This window comes from Vitis riparia, chromosome 10 (assembly GCF_004353265.1).
Source record: "Vitis riparia cultivar Riparia Gloire de Montpellier isolate 1030 chromosome 10, EGFV_Vit.rip_1.0, whole genome shotgun sequence".
NCBI classification, from domain to species: domain Eukaryota; kingdom Viridiplantae; phylum Streptophyta; class Magnoliopsida; order Vitales; family Vitaceae; genus Vitis; species Vitis riparia.
Genome location: NC_048440.1, coordinates 348524 through 361401, shown reverse-complemented (window position 1 = coordinate 361401; position 12878 = coordinate 348524). Strand labels below are relative to the sequence as shown.

The 12878-nt window shown below is 32.4% G+C and overlaps 1 protein-coding gene across 1 annotated transcript; it reads left to right on the top strand.

The window, feature by feature from the left end:
• Positions 1–2982: 2982 nt before the first annotated feature.
• LOC117923859 lies at positions 2983–5139 on the top strand. The gene is made up of 4 exons (XM_034842357.1): positions 2983–3099; positions 4414–4637; positions 4744–4930; positions 5035–5139. The coding sequence occupies exons 1-4, from the start codon at positions 2983–2985 to the stop codon at positions 5137–5139; spliced, it is 633 nt and encodes a 210-aa protein (XP_034698248.1).
• Positions 5140–12878: the final 7739 nt, after the last annotated feature.

Below are 12878 nucleotides of genomic sequence, written 5' to 3'. Positions count from 1 at the left end.
ATGGATAACAGGTCATAGACTCAAGCACTTAGTGTCTCGTTATTATTTACGGATTAGGTCATAGACTGGAGTATAGTTGATTCTCTGTAGTGAGATGTTGAATTAACTTCAGAATTGTCTTATGAGGGAGCCAGTACTGTCCTATGGGTCCTAATGGTCCCCACTCGAGCTCATTTACCTTATTAGCAAGTTTGTGAGGGTTGGATTAACTTTAGGTTCACTTTTGTGCATAAGGGTGTTTTGATAATTACATAAGGTTGCATAAGGATAAGTGAACAAGGTTTCTGAATTGAATTAATTAATTAATTGGTAGGCTTTGTTAAGTTAAGTAATCAATTAGTACCCATTTTGGGTTAGATTACGCGACTCAAGCCCTTAGTGGACTCAAGTCACTCAAGGCCATTAGGGAACCTTATAAATACCCTCTTAGGTGTTAAGGTTTCCATTGCTTTTCCATAGAGTTGTCTTCCACCTTTAGAAAGAAAGAAAGTTATAACCTCCACCTTCTCTCCCCTCCCATCGAAAGTATGTTAAGAATAAGTAAGAGTCATTGAGTGAAAGATCTTAAGTCTATGAGACTTCTAGGACATCGATTTAATTTTTTCAACACTTATAATTTAAGGTTTGGGAACATACAAATCTAAAGGTTAGTATTTTAATCCTAAAAATCAAATTTTTTGAAAATTTAGGATTATTTCCATTGCTTAGATCTAAAATGCCAACAACAATAGATTTGGAGTTTGGTGTTGATGGAAATATGGGAGTGGGTAAAGGTGACAATGAGGGAATAAATGAGGTCCAATGGAGTTGCTGAGTTTCATTACTTGAGAAATTGTTGTCATGGATAGAGAACTGAGGAGTAGTAGCAGCAGAAAAAGGTCGAGATGTAGTAGCACCAACTGAATGAGAAGTTGAGAAGGGAACAACAAATGGAAAAGAAGTAGAGGATGAAATAAAGAGGCTGGTTTGTTAGAATTATGAGAAAAACCAAAAATGAAATGAAAATTCATTTCATTAAATTTAACACTTCTTGAAATGTAAAGACGATCGGAGGAATTAAGGCATTTATAGCTTTTATGTAAGGAACAATAAACAAGAAAGACACATTTGTTACTATGATAAAACAATTTAAGGACAAAGAAAGGGATAACAAGAACAACCAAATACTTCCATGAATGTGTAGTTAGGTTTTTGTTTGAAGAGAGTTTCAAAGGGTGAAAGATTTGCTAAGGTAGATGATTAAAGATATAGAAAGCAGTGGAGAAAGAGTGTCACCAAAATTTGAGAGGCATTGAAGCTTGGACTAAGAAAGAGAAATTGAATTCAACAATTTGACGATGTTTTCTTTCAACTTTACCATTTTGTTGATGAGTATGGGGACTAGGGTGTTCGAAGATGATACCTGATTGTTTGAGAGGGGAGGTGGGGTTTCGATATTCCCCTCTCCAATCAACTTGTAAGCCTTTATTCTGTAGTTAAATTGTCTCTCAACTAACTTTTGGAATAGAAGAAAAATGGTTGGAATTTATGATTTAAGTTTCATATGATAAATCCAAGGAAAATTGGTAAAGTTATCAACAAATACTACATAGTATCCTTATACTTCAGAAGATTAAACATCAGACCCTATACATAAGAAAATACAAGTTTAAAAGGAGAAAACGTTTTATTGATTGGGCTTGGAAATGACATCATTTTAGCTTTGCCTAATTGACAAGCTTGGCAAAAAGAGAATTCTCTTTTAGAATTAACATGAATATCAAGGTGTTTTAGTACATGAGATGAACTTTAATTTAAAACATGGGTGACCAAGTCTTCTATGCGACAAATCAAGTATTTTGCTTTCGTTTTTAGTTTTGCAAGAGCTAGTGGCAGAAGTATTGGGAGAACTGACATGAAACTGACTTGAGTCAAGAAAAAATGAGGATGGGTTGCGTCTCTCGTTGATGAAAAAGATTGTAGTATTGGTGTCTAGGAGAGGTTAAACTGGTACAAAACATTTTTAGGTTTCCCTTGTAGTGGCACTCTTTTCATGTTTTTGTCTTTGACAAGACAAAAATAAGGATGAAACTCAACATCAATGACTCTTTCTTAAGATGCGAAACATAACCGAGCATATTAAGATACTTTTAGTGTTCTTTCATTAAATAATGCAAATAATTTTTGAATTTTTTGAATTTTGTTAAAGGTTTGATTTTTTTTAAAGTACTTTTTAGATTAAAAGTGTTTTTAAAAAACACTTCCAACAAAGGATGAGTTATCTCTTAAGTACCAAAACAAAGCATGTGAGGTGTATATAAATGTGATATGTTGGAAAATTAACACATTATTAAAAAAAATTATTATGACATAACAAATAAATGAAGCCAATAGTTGTATTTTGCTGAAAGATTGATAATTAGGTAATGTTGATTAAGAATAATTAAATAATATATAAAACCCAGGTTTGATCCCAAATTGTCTAGGAGTTTGGGATTGGGGAACATTTTCATTTCTTCTTTCTCCTTTGGTTCACTAGCATTTCTCAACCATCACTACTCACTGTTTTCATGAACTCTAAATTAAAGCTTATTTGGGAGTGATTTTAGAAAACGTTTCTATTATTTTTAATACTTAAATGATAAAACTTTTCAAGTAATAAAAATATTAAAAGTATTTTCTAAAATCACTGTCAAACAAACTCTTAAACTATTACTTTTTAGCATGTCAAATATTGGAAATTAATGCAAGGAAATCTTAAAATGATTTAGATGCTCAAGTTGAATAAAGGCTTATTGCCTTTTTTTCTAAATATGAAAGAAGGCACGTAAGAGTAATTATTATGACGTGTTTAATTACTTTCCCCTTTTATTTATTTCTTAATCATCCATAATAATTACCCCTTTTTCCTTCAACTCGGCAACTCTTTATTTAAAGAGTCTATCTTCCTCTTCCTTAATTTGCTTGAATATTTTTGAGAGAAAGTGGTATGATACCAAAATAATGTCGATAAATCAGTTATGGTGGAACTCTAGAAAGCCTTCCGATGCAACTAAATCCAACTTTGAGATTTTTCTTGATTCAGTCAGTCCCATGGTTTCTATCAACCCTGATTCTAAGGTATTTCCCTTTTTCCCTTCTTATCGCATTAAGATTATGTTTAATTAATTAAATATAATTAAAATTATTTAAAAACTTATACATTTTAAAATTATTTAATCTTTATATTAATAAGTTAGAATAAGAGAAATAAGTTTGAAATAATAAACAAAAATAATTTTTTATTTTAAATTCATTTTTTCATTTTTCTTTTGCTTTTTCATTTTTTTTTTCACACATGTTTCCTTAAATTTTCTAGAACTAAACATACCCTAAAGGTTTTTGTTTTTCTTTCTTTTCCAAATGGAATAACTCTATTTCTCTGGGTATTTCTATTTTCTTTCCTTGTTATGTTTCATGGTTCAATGACTCATAAAGATAATGTTTGACTTTACATGTGGATTTATCTAAGTTGGTTGTATGTTTTTCCCCTTTTCCTTCTTCTTTTTTCCTTTTTTAACTATTAATACATTCTCACACATTCATTAGCTTCTTGATATTCCGTGCAGGTATAGAGAAATTATTTTTTCAGTATTTTCTTTAATTTGAACATGGATACATCTATGGATAATAGAAATAATTACGTTTTCCTCTTTTGTGATTGTATACTAATTTGAACTAAGAAATGATAAGAAATAGGATAAAATAAAAAATGAAATAAATTTTTAAACCATTTTTTTGTTTACTATTTCTAATAATATTAATTTCTATATCATATAAAGCAATAAAAATAAATAAAAATTGGTTGTTGTGATTTTTGTTTCATTTCCTTTGAACAAAACAAAGCATTAGCCTTTGTTTTACTATAAGAGAAAAAGGAACTCATTAATACCAAAAGAACATATGTAAAAGAGATAATAATCATTTAAAAAAGATATGACAACAATAAAACACATTTAAAATGGCTTGTAGTAATTCTAGGAATGTTTCCAACTTTTCTAATACTTAAGAAATAAAAAAAAAATTAGTATTAAAAAGTTCAGAAATGCTTCCTAAAATTATTGTCAAATAAACTTTTATTATAACCTAATCACCTTTTGTATCACAGCTCATTAATTGTTTGACACATTAAAAAAATATGGGATGTTAGTCAATACTATATTAACAAAAATATTGCCTCCATAGCTACATTGTTAGTATCATCACTTTGCAAATGAAATTCCATTCTTTTGTCTCTTATAAATAGGTTTATTGTTTTATATCTTTTGAAAATTATGCATGATACCAGATGGGAAGTGCAAAGAGTTTTCTAGGCTAGCTATAAATTATATGTACACTTAGAGCCTAGAATTTTCCTTGTTTGTTTTAAATGTGATTGTAAAATATGGGATGCAGATAAAAGTAGGTGCACTTAAAAGCCTGGAGGAAGAGCATGAGAGAGAGGGCGTGAGGGGCGATTGTTTCTTGTTGAGTGAGTTGTGGAAGGCTTACGCCACTTGGAGTGGTTTTGGGGCCGAGTCTCCATTTATCCTGGAAAACGGCAACACTGTCATCCAATTCTATCATCCCACACTCTCAGCTCTCCAAATTTATACTACTCAACCCTATGCTTCCCTCAGGTATATACATCATCTTAGCTAGCGGTTATTTAAATATCCCTTTTGTTATATATCTACTCGATCGACTAGGTTTTTCATGAGCTGACATTGAATTCAATTTTTAAAGTGACAGTGAGGGTTCAACTGCAGGCAGCAGTGACCAGGAGATGGAAGAGCGTTTTGAAGCCACAGAGGATGATGCTCTCACTGCGCAGCTGGAGAATGGCCAGCAAACAAGGGATCACCTTGGCCATCTCTACCTCCACTACAATGAAGAGTCGGACCCAGACAAGAGGCCTCCATTCTTCGTTAAGGTAATCATTATCCGAAATGAAAACATTCAATACAACAATGCTTCAAAATTTTATTTTCCAAAAATACTTTTTTCCCTAAAATCTGTTGATGGATGTTTGATCAGATCAATGAACTGGCTGACACATATCCAGCTCTAATGACTCTCAAGAGCACAGATCTCTGCCCTGACAGTTGGGTGGCCGTTGCTTGGTACGTGTTTGTTTATTGATAATTTACTCTACACCTAATAGTGCCTTTTGATTATTCCAACCACCTACGTTATTTTGTCTTTCGATTTCATGATATCATCTGCCATTCTTCTTTCTCCTCTTTAATCAATCAAGCATTTTTATGAATCAATCAATATGGTATCTTTATTTCTTCACAAGTCCTGCTTACTGGAATCATGGGATGTCATGATTAATCAACCAATACCCACATAAATTTTTCAAGGAAACACATCAGGGAACTTGTAGGAGTGTGCACGGTTACCACCGATGAGTGAAATTTTCTATTTCCTTTTTAATCGTAGAGACGTATGTTTATGTTTTCCTACAATATTTGAAGGTATTTTTGTTAGTTGTTTGCAATTTGCACGCATATATATATATACATATAGAAGAAGTTGATATATAAATGGGTTGTTGTTTGTTGATTAAATATACATATAGGCACCCTATATATTCTATCCCAGAAGTGAGAAAAGTGGGGGAGTTAAGAGCATCGTACGTGACTTATCATATGCTGTCCACTTCCGGTTCTCTCTGAATATCCAGCTGGTTGCAATTGCCTTCATTTCAAGAATGAACAGGAACTGACCCTCCTAACATGGACACAGCTTTGTTCTTCAGTTTCATTCCCGCATCCTATGATTTATGCATTTATGGTACCTTTTAATTTTTAATATGTTTTTATTTTCATATAACCGTGGCAATGTATGCTAACTATTAAGTTAATGATGAGAACTATTATCACAAAATATAAGGACATAGCAAGGTATAGAGCAAAATTTATCTTTTTAATATCTTATACAAAGTAGATTGGTAGTGATGAAAAATAAGGCTTCTCGGTTACCTTATGAAATGCCCCAAGATCCAGATTGGTTGTTTCACTAGCCAAATTTGTCGCCTGAAGTTATAAATGAAACTATGAATATGAGAACCATTCGTTTCTCACAGCACAAGAGCCTTAACCTTCGTTTCACAGAGAAAACTAAGAACAACTTCAAGAGAGGACCTTTTGTTTCTTTAGAAGAATTATATTCTTACTCTTTTTGTTTCCCAAAGAGAGAAAAAAACATATTTCTTCTCTTTGTGGTTTTCAAGGAGAGAGAAGTCAAAATATCTCTCTCTAGTTTTTCAGGGAGAGAATTCTCATCAAGAAAGATTTCACTTAGAGAGACGAAAAAAAACTTATTTATTTATTTAAATAGTGGCAGTTTCTTGGTAGTTTTAAAACTCCCAAAAACTGCTCCCCCATTTTCTCCCATTAATTGGGTAGGGTCGAGTCAACCCACTTGGGCACCCAAACCCAACTCCAACATCTCCCACTTGCACAAGATGGGTTGAACTAGCTCGATCACTCATCCAAGTCCATTCTATTCCACTTTTAAAAGTCATTCATACAGGCAAATGGGTTGTGTGACTATGCGAGCACACCTGCAATTTGGAAGCTATAAACTTATGCACCTGTTAGGGATACATAGTAGCTCAACCCCTAAAAATTATGAGTGAACAATAGTAATCATGTCTCGTTGTACCCCAGACTTATTTAATTACATTTTAATGTATACACCTAATCCCTCAAAGTTGTATACCATTCGACATTATAAATGCATTCATAATTATATCAGCTACAAAAGCAATATAACCGGTCGACCATCAACACATCTTTATCAATGTAACTCAAAAAAGTCTTCCTTATGAGCTTATGCCTTTTATATCCAAATTAACTGCTTGCCCAATATGTCCCATAAGGATAAATTATTTCATTTTCGTCAGAAATATACCAAAGTAGCAACATTAATTTATCACCTCAAAACATAGTCAAAAGTACAAAGAGTACAATCCGGGCTATTATAATTGTAATAAGCCCTAAGGATCTCACACAATGAGGATGCAAGGATTAATCACTCACGTTCCTTATCAGTCACATTCAAACACATGTAGTATGAAATACATGCTATGGTGGTTTCTCTTCACTTAGAGAGTGTATGTCAAACTACCACCATACGGACCTCAACTAAGAGCTTCACACTAACAGCTTGTTTGAGTTTTGCATCTATGGTTCTCTTTAAACCTTTTATGCTAAAACTCAAGTCTGATTCAAACATGCAAATGTAATTGCGGGCGATTGCATTCGGTCAAGATGTCATTTACTATAGACCACATCTTGACACTTAATCAAGGCAACACTCATCATCTTTTGTATACTTTTCACTTATTTATCAACATTAGTATACCGTGTCTCATCCCAACTCATAAACATATTGATTGGGGCAATTGCTCGTGTGAGAGAGCCAACCTTTGCCTATTGACATACTTATATATGTAAGTACCAATTACATATTCAATTATATGAATAACAAATGTTCATATCATTTTATCATGTATAAATTATCTTATATCCAATCAATAATGATCCATGACATATGAACCACATAGATCATAACCTATGCAATCTCAATGACTTTACATGTACAGAAAACATGTTTCTTAGAATGGATTTTGTGAATGGATCAACAACCATTTCACATATAGGTAAATATTTAGGATCATTTTCTCTTCATGCAATAATATATCTTTTAAAATTATTCTTGGTATCTAGATGTTTATTTGTGCTCATCCAAATCACCTGCCCAAACGTCATGTGAGTAACCCATAAGCACAATTTTTTACCTTGATTACAAAAGGAATAGTCCACAATGCTTATTAGATACCGAAGAATTCTCTTTACTAATTTCTAATGCATCATTCTAGGATTTTCTTAGTAACGACTCACCATCCTAACAACATAGTAGATATATATAGTCTTGTACACATCGTAGCATACATTATACACCCAATAACACTGAAATAGGGAACATTAGTTATTTTTGTCTTTTCTTTTGAAGTCTTTAGACCCATTTCTTTACTTAGGTTTTCACCTCTTGCAAATGGAGTGTCAATGGGATTAAAATCTTGCATATTAAATCATTCAAGGATATTCTTAATATAGTGCTCTTGTAAAAGAGTCGCTAGTTTGTGAGAATGATCATTATGGATCTTTACTCCAAGAATGTAAAATGCTTCTCCCATATCTTTCATCTCAAAATTAGATGACAACCATCTTTAAATGGTTTATACAAACTCCAAATCATTTCTAACTATAAGTATATCATCCATGTATAAAGATAATAACAGATATTCATCTTTATTTCGCTTAATATAAACACAATGGTCCTCATCAATCATTGTGAAAACATACGAAGTTATTGCACAATGAAATCTTAAGCGCCATTGTCTGGATGATTGTTTAAGGCCATAAATCAATCAATTTAACTTGCATACTTTGTACCATTGGCCTTGGATAATGGAATCCACTGGTTGTTCCATATAGATTTCTTCATTCAACTCTCCATTAAGGAAAGTTGTCTTAACATCCATTTAGTGTAGCTCTAAATCTATACGAGCTATTATAGCTAGAATGAGGCGAATTGAGGCAAATCTAACTACTGGATAGATGGTTTCCTCATTGTCTATACCCTTTTGTTGGGTATACCCTTTAGCCACTAATCGAGCTTTATAATTTTCAATGGATCCATCTGTCTTTCATTTTATTTTAAGAACCCATTTGTTCCTAATAACTTTTCAATCTGAAGGCAGATCAACCAAGTCCTAGACTTGATTCTTTCGCATTGACTCCAATTCCTCTTCTACTTTTTTCCATTCATCATTAATTAGACAAGTAAGAGTTTCTTGAACCGACTTAGGCTAAGAATCATCATATTGAGTGACAATATGAACTTCCCCTTCAATCCCAAATCGTCATCGAGGAATAATTTATCGAGAACTTTTTCTCAACATCGACTCTTTTACTATACTTGCTACAAGTACTAGTTCACTCCTACTCGATTCAAGCATTAATTGCTATTTGGGTATGGATCTTATGTCGGGATTGAAAATTTCATAAAGATGTAAATCCCTATCAATTTCACCCATATGTTGGAAATCACCCTCTGAGAACGTGACATCTTGTGATTCTAATTCAGTTACTGTTCCATCTTCACGCTCACCTATGAACACAAACCCTTTGGAGTATTCACTGTATCTTATAAAGATACATTTCCTTCCTCTATGAGATAATTTTCCATTTTTATGAGAAGAATTGTGAACATAAGCCACTGACTTCCAAGGTTGCAAATTGCTAGGATCAGGCTTTCGATTATTCCATAACTCATATGAAGTAGAAGAAACAAACTTTGAGGGTACTTGGTTAGGTACATGAGAAGTAGTCAACAATGCGTCTCCTCAATATGAAATAGGAGGATTGGATTGAGCCACCATTGATTTAACCATGTGTAACAACATTTTATTCCTCCTCTTAGCAACAACATTTTGTCGTGGAGTCCTTGGAATAGTCTATTGTGTACCAATACCCTTTTCATCACATAAATCTTTAAATTATTCTGATAGATATTCTCTACCCCAATCTGTTCTTTATGTTTTAATCTTTTTATCCAACTGATTCTCAACTAAATTAATGTAGCGTTTGAAGCAATCTAATACTTCTAACTTATGAGAAATCAGATAAATATGACCGTAACGAGTAAAGTCATCTATAAATGTGATGAAATACAAGGCATCATGCCTTACTCTAACACTCATAGGACCACAGATGTCAGAATGGATCAATTGCAATGGTATTTCAACTCTAGTTTATTTTCTGAATGGTTTTCTTGTTGTCTTACCAGCTAGGTAATATTCACAAGTTGGCATATCAATTTTAGTGAATTGACCTAATAGATTTTCTCTAACTAGTCCATTCATTCTTTCTTGTCCAATATGCCCAAGTCTAGCATGCCATATGATCACGTTATCACATGTATTTTTAGAAGTAGTCATCAACGAATAATAACTATCATTAGTATTAGACAATACACAATTATCAATGTCAAGAACCATAAAACCATTCAGAACAAATCCAGAACCATAGTATGTTGTTCCCAAATACAACTCCATTTTTGAATCATGAAAATTCAAATTGAAACCTAAACCAAGAAGGACTAACATAGAGACCAAATTTCGTCGAATATCCGGAGCATAAAGAACATCATGTAGGAATGGGGTACATTCTCTGCATAACTCCAATTTACACGTTCCAATGCCCTTGACTTCAACTTTGGAGTTGTTTCCTACATAGATTCATCTTGTACAGGAACTAATTCATCGAAACTTTACATATGCTCCTTAGTCTCTAGCTATATGGTTAGTGGCAGCTGAGTCTACAGTCCACAAAGGAATAGATTTAGTTAACATTACACAACTAGAAACATAAGCACATAAGTTATTTGAATAGGACCATACATGTTTTGGCTCAGTGCACTCACGAGCGAAATGACCCTTGTTGCCACAATTGTAGCATATCAATTTGCTCTTGTCCTTCATAACACACTTGAACTTCTTGCTTGCCTCGATTTTTTTTTTTTTTTTAAGCATCATCAGATTTCTTATTCTTCTTAAAGAATTTTCTATTACACTTAAAGTCAGAAGTTTTGCATGAACTAGATTCAACTACATAAGCTTGTTCATTAGGCCTAGCAACCATAAGTCGCTTGGCTTCCAATTCAAGATGGCGAACTATATCATCAAAGGTCTTAACACTCTGATTATGTGTCATGTTCACCACCATGTGTTCCAAGTTCTTTAGTAGAGATCTGATGACCGCCTCAACCTGTTGCTCATCAATGAAGACATGCTCGGATGTCTTAAGCTCTCTTATCATTCTTTTCATCTTCCTAACATGTTGTTTTACTATATGGATTGGTCGTATCTTGTAATTTCTAAATTTCATTACAAGTTCTCTCAGCTTTGGAGCTAAAAGTCAACCATACTTTTTCATTTAGAGCTTACCACATTTCATGAGCAATTTGGTAAACCTCATACTTAATTAAGAGATCATCTTACATACAATTTAATAATGTAATGCGAGCTAAAGAACTTTTTTTCTTCCAGACCATATAAGCCTCCTGATATCTTCTATGTTGAGCAGAGTTTCCTTGTTTAGGTTCTTACATGACATGATTCGGTGTTTCAAGAGTCTCTCACTTTTCAAGGATATACTAAACTTTGCAATACCAAATCTTGTAATTATCGTCATTCAGTTTCTCATCCTTGTTTAATTCTACTATGATGTTCCTAGTTGTAGTCGACATATTCAACTACTTAGAGATATTGCACAATCTTATTAATTGGTACTTTTATGGATATTGATACTTTTACCTGCTCTAATCATCTTCTTATGTGTAATAACCTTAAATTGCAATAGAAACGAAAGTTCACTGTGTTCCCAATCAGCTCCTATATACAATTTTAATTATTACAAATTGAAAATAATCTATGCAAGTATTTCTAATTTTAGGCAAGAGATTACTTAAATTTTTTTTGGCCTAAACCCTCCCACTTCATATATATATATATATTCTACAACTAGCATGTATCAATAACATATACAAAAGAATTGAAGTCATGCATGTACATAAAAGACATACTCATTTATCAAACGATTAATATTCATGTCATATCTTGTATATAAGATATTTACATTTCATGTACAAAGCATAAAAATAAAAAAAAATAAAAAAAAAGTAACATGTAGAAAAAGAACTAATCTCCTCACTTGAAGCTATAAGAAACAACAATATTAGGATTATTCACAATGTCTTCCATAACTCTAGATGTTGTTTTCAATAACCATAGTCTTTTATGAAAACAAATATATATATATATCTAGCCTAGTTGGTAGAGTACAAGATTCTTATACCTATGGTCAAGGGATCAAGCCTCTAACGAATACTCATATTTAAGACCCTCCTTTAATTTTAATTTTATTTTTTTATAGTCTAATTATATTTGAACAAATCAATATAATTTGAATTCAACTCAAAATTTTTATCTCTAGAAAAAATTTGAAATAGGAGAGGGTATCAAAGCTCGAATTTAGGTCTCAAGTGAACATGAGAAATGTTCTAACCAACAACACCAATTCAACTTTGATGTTAATAAATAGATTAAAACATATTTAACTTTTTGTATTATTATTGCTTTTTTTTAAAAAAATCCCAGAAGAAATATTCCACTTTATTTGTCTTGGAGAAGGGCTTTTCTAGAACCAAAACTAGAAATTGTGGCTCTTGTTTTTCTCCTCCTTTTTGTTTTTTTTTTTTTTTCATTGTCCATTTGAATTTCATCCAAGACTCCTAGAGTGGGTGTACTTTGCACCTATTTTTTCTCCAAGTGGCTCTTATTTTTTTCCTTTTTTTTTTATCTGGAACAATATCCAAAATCATGTTATCCTTAATTATATATATATATATATATATATATATTATAGAATAGATTCAAACAAAAAAAAAATTATTTTTAAATTCAGGAATTATGTTTTTCTAGAACCATAACCAAAAAAAATTTCTTTCTCTGCTTATTTCTTTTTTAAAGAAAACAAAAACATTCTTCTTCTTTTGAAACAGAGAAAAAATAAAAGCCAGAAAACAACCTAATAGGGCTCTGATACCAATGATGAAAAATAAGGCTTCCCGGTTACCTTTTGAAATGCCCCAAGATCTAGATTGGTTGTTTCACTAGCCAAATTTGTCGCCTCAAGTCATAAATGGAACTATGAATACGAGAACCATTCGTTTCTCACAATACAAGAGCCTTAACCTTCGTTTCACAGAGAAAACTAGGAATAACTTCAAGAGAGGACCTGTTG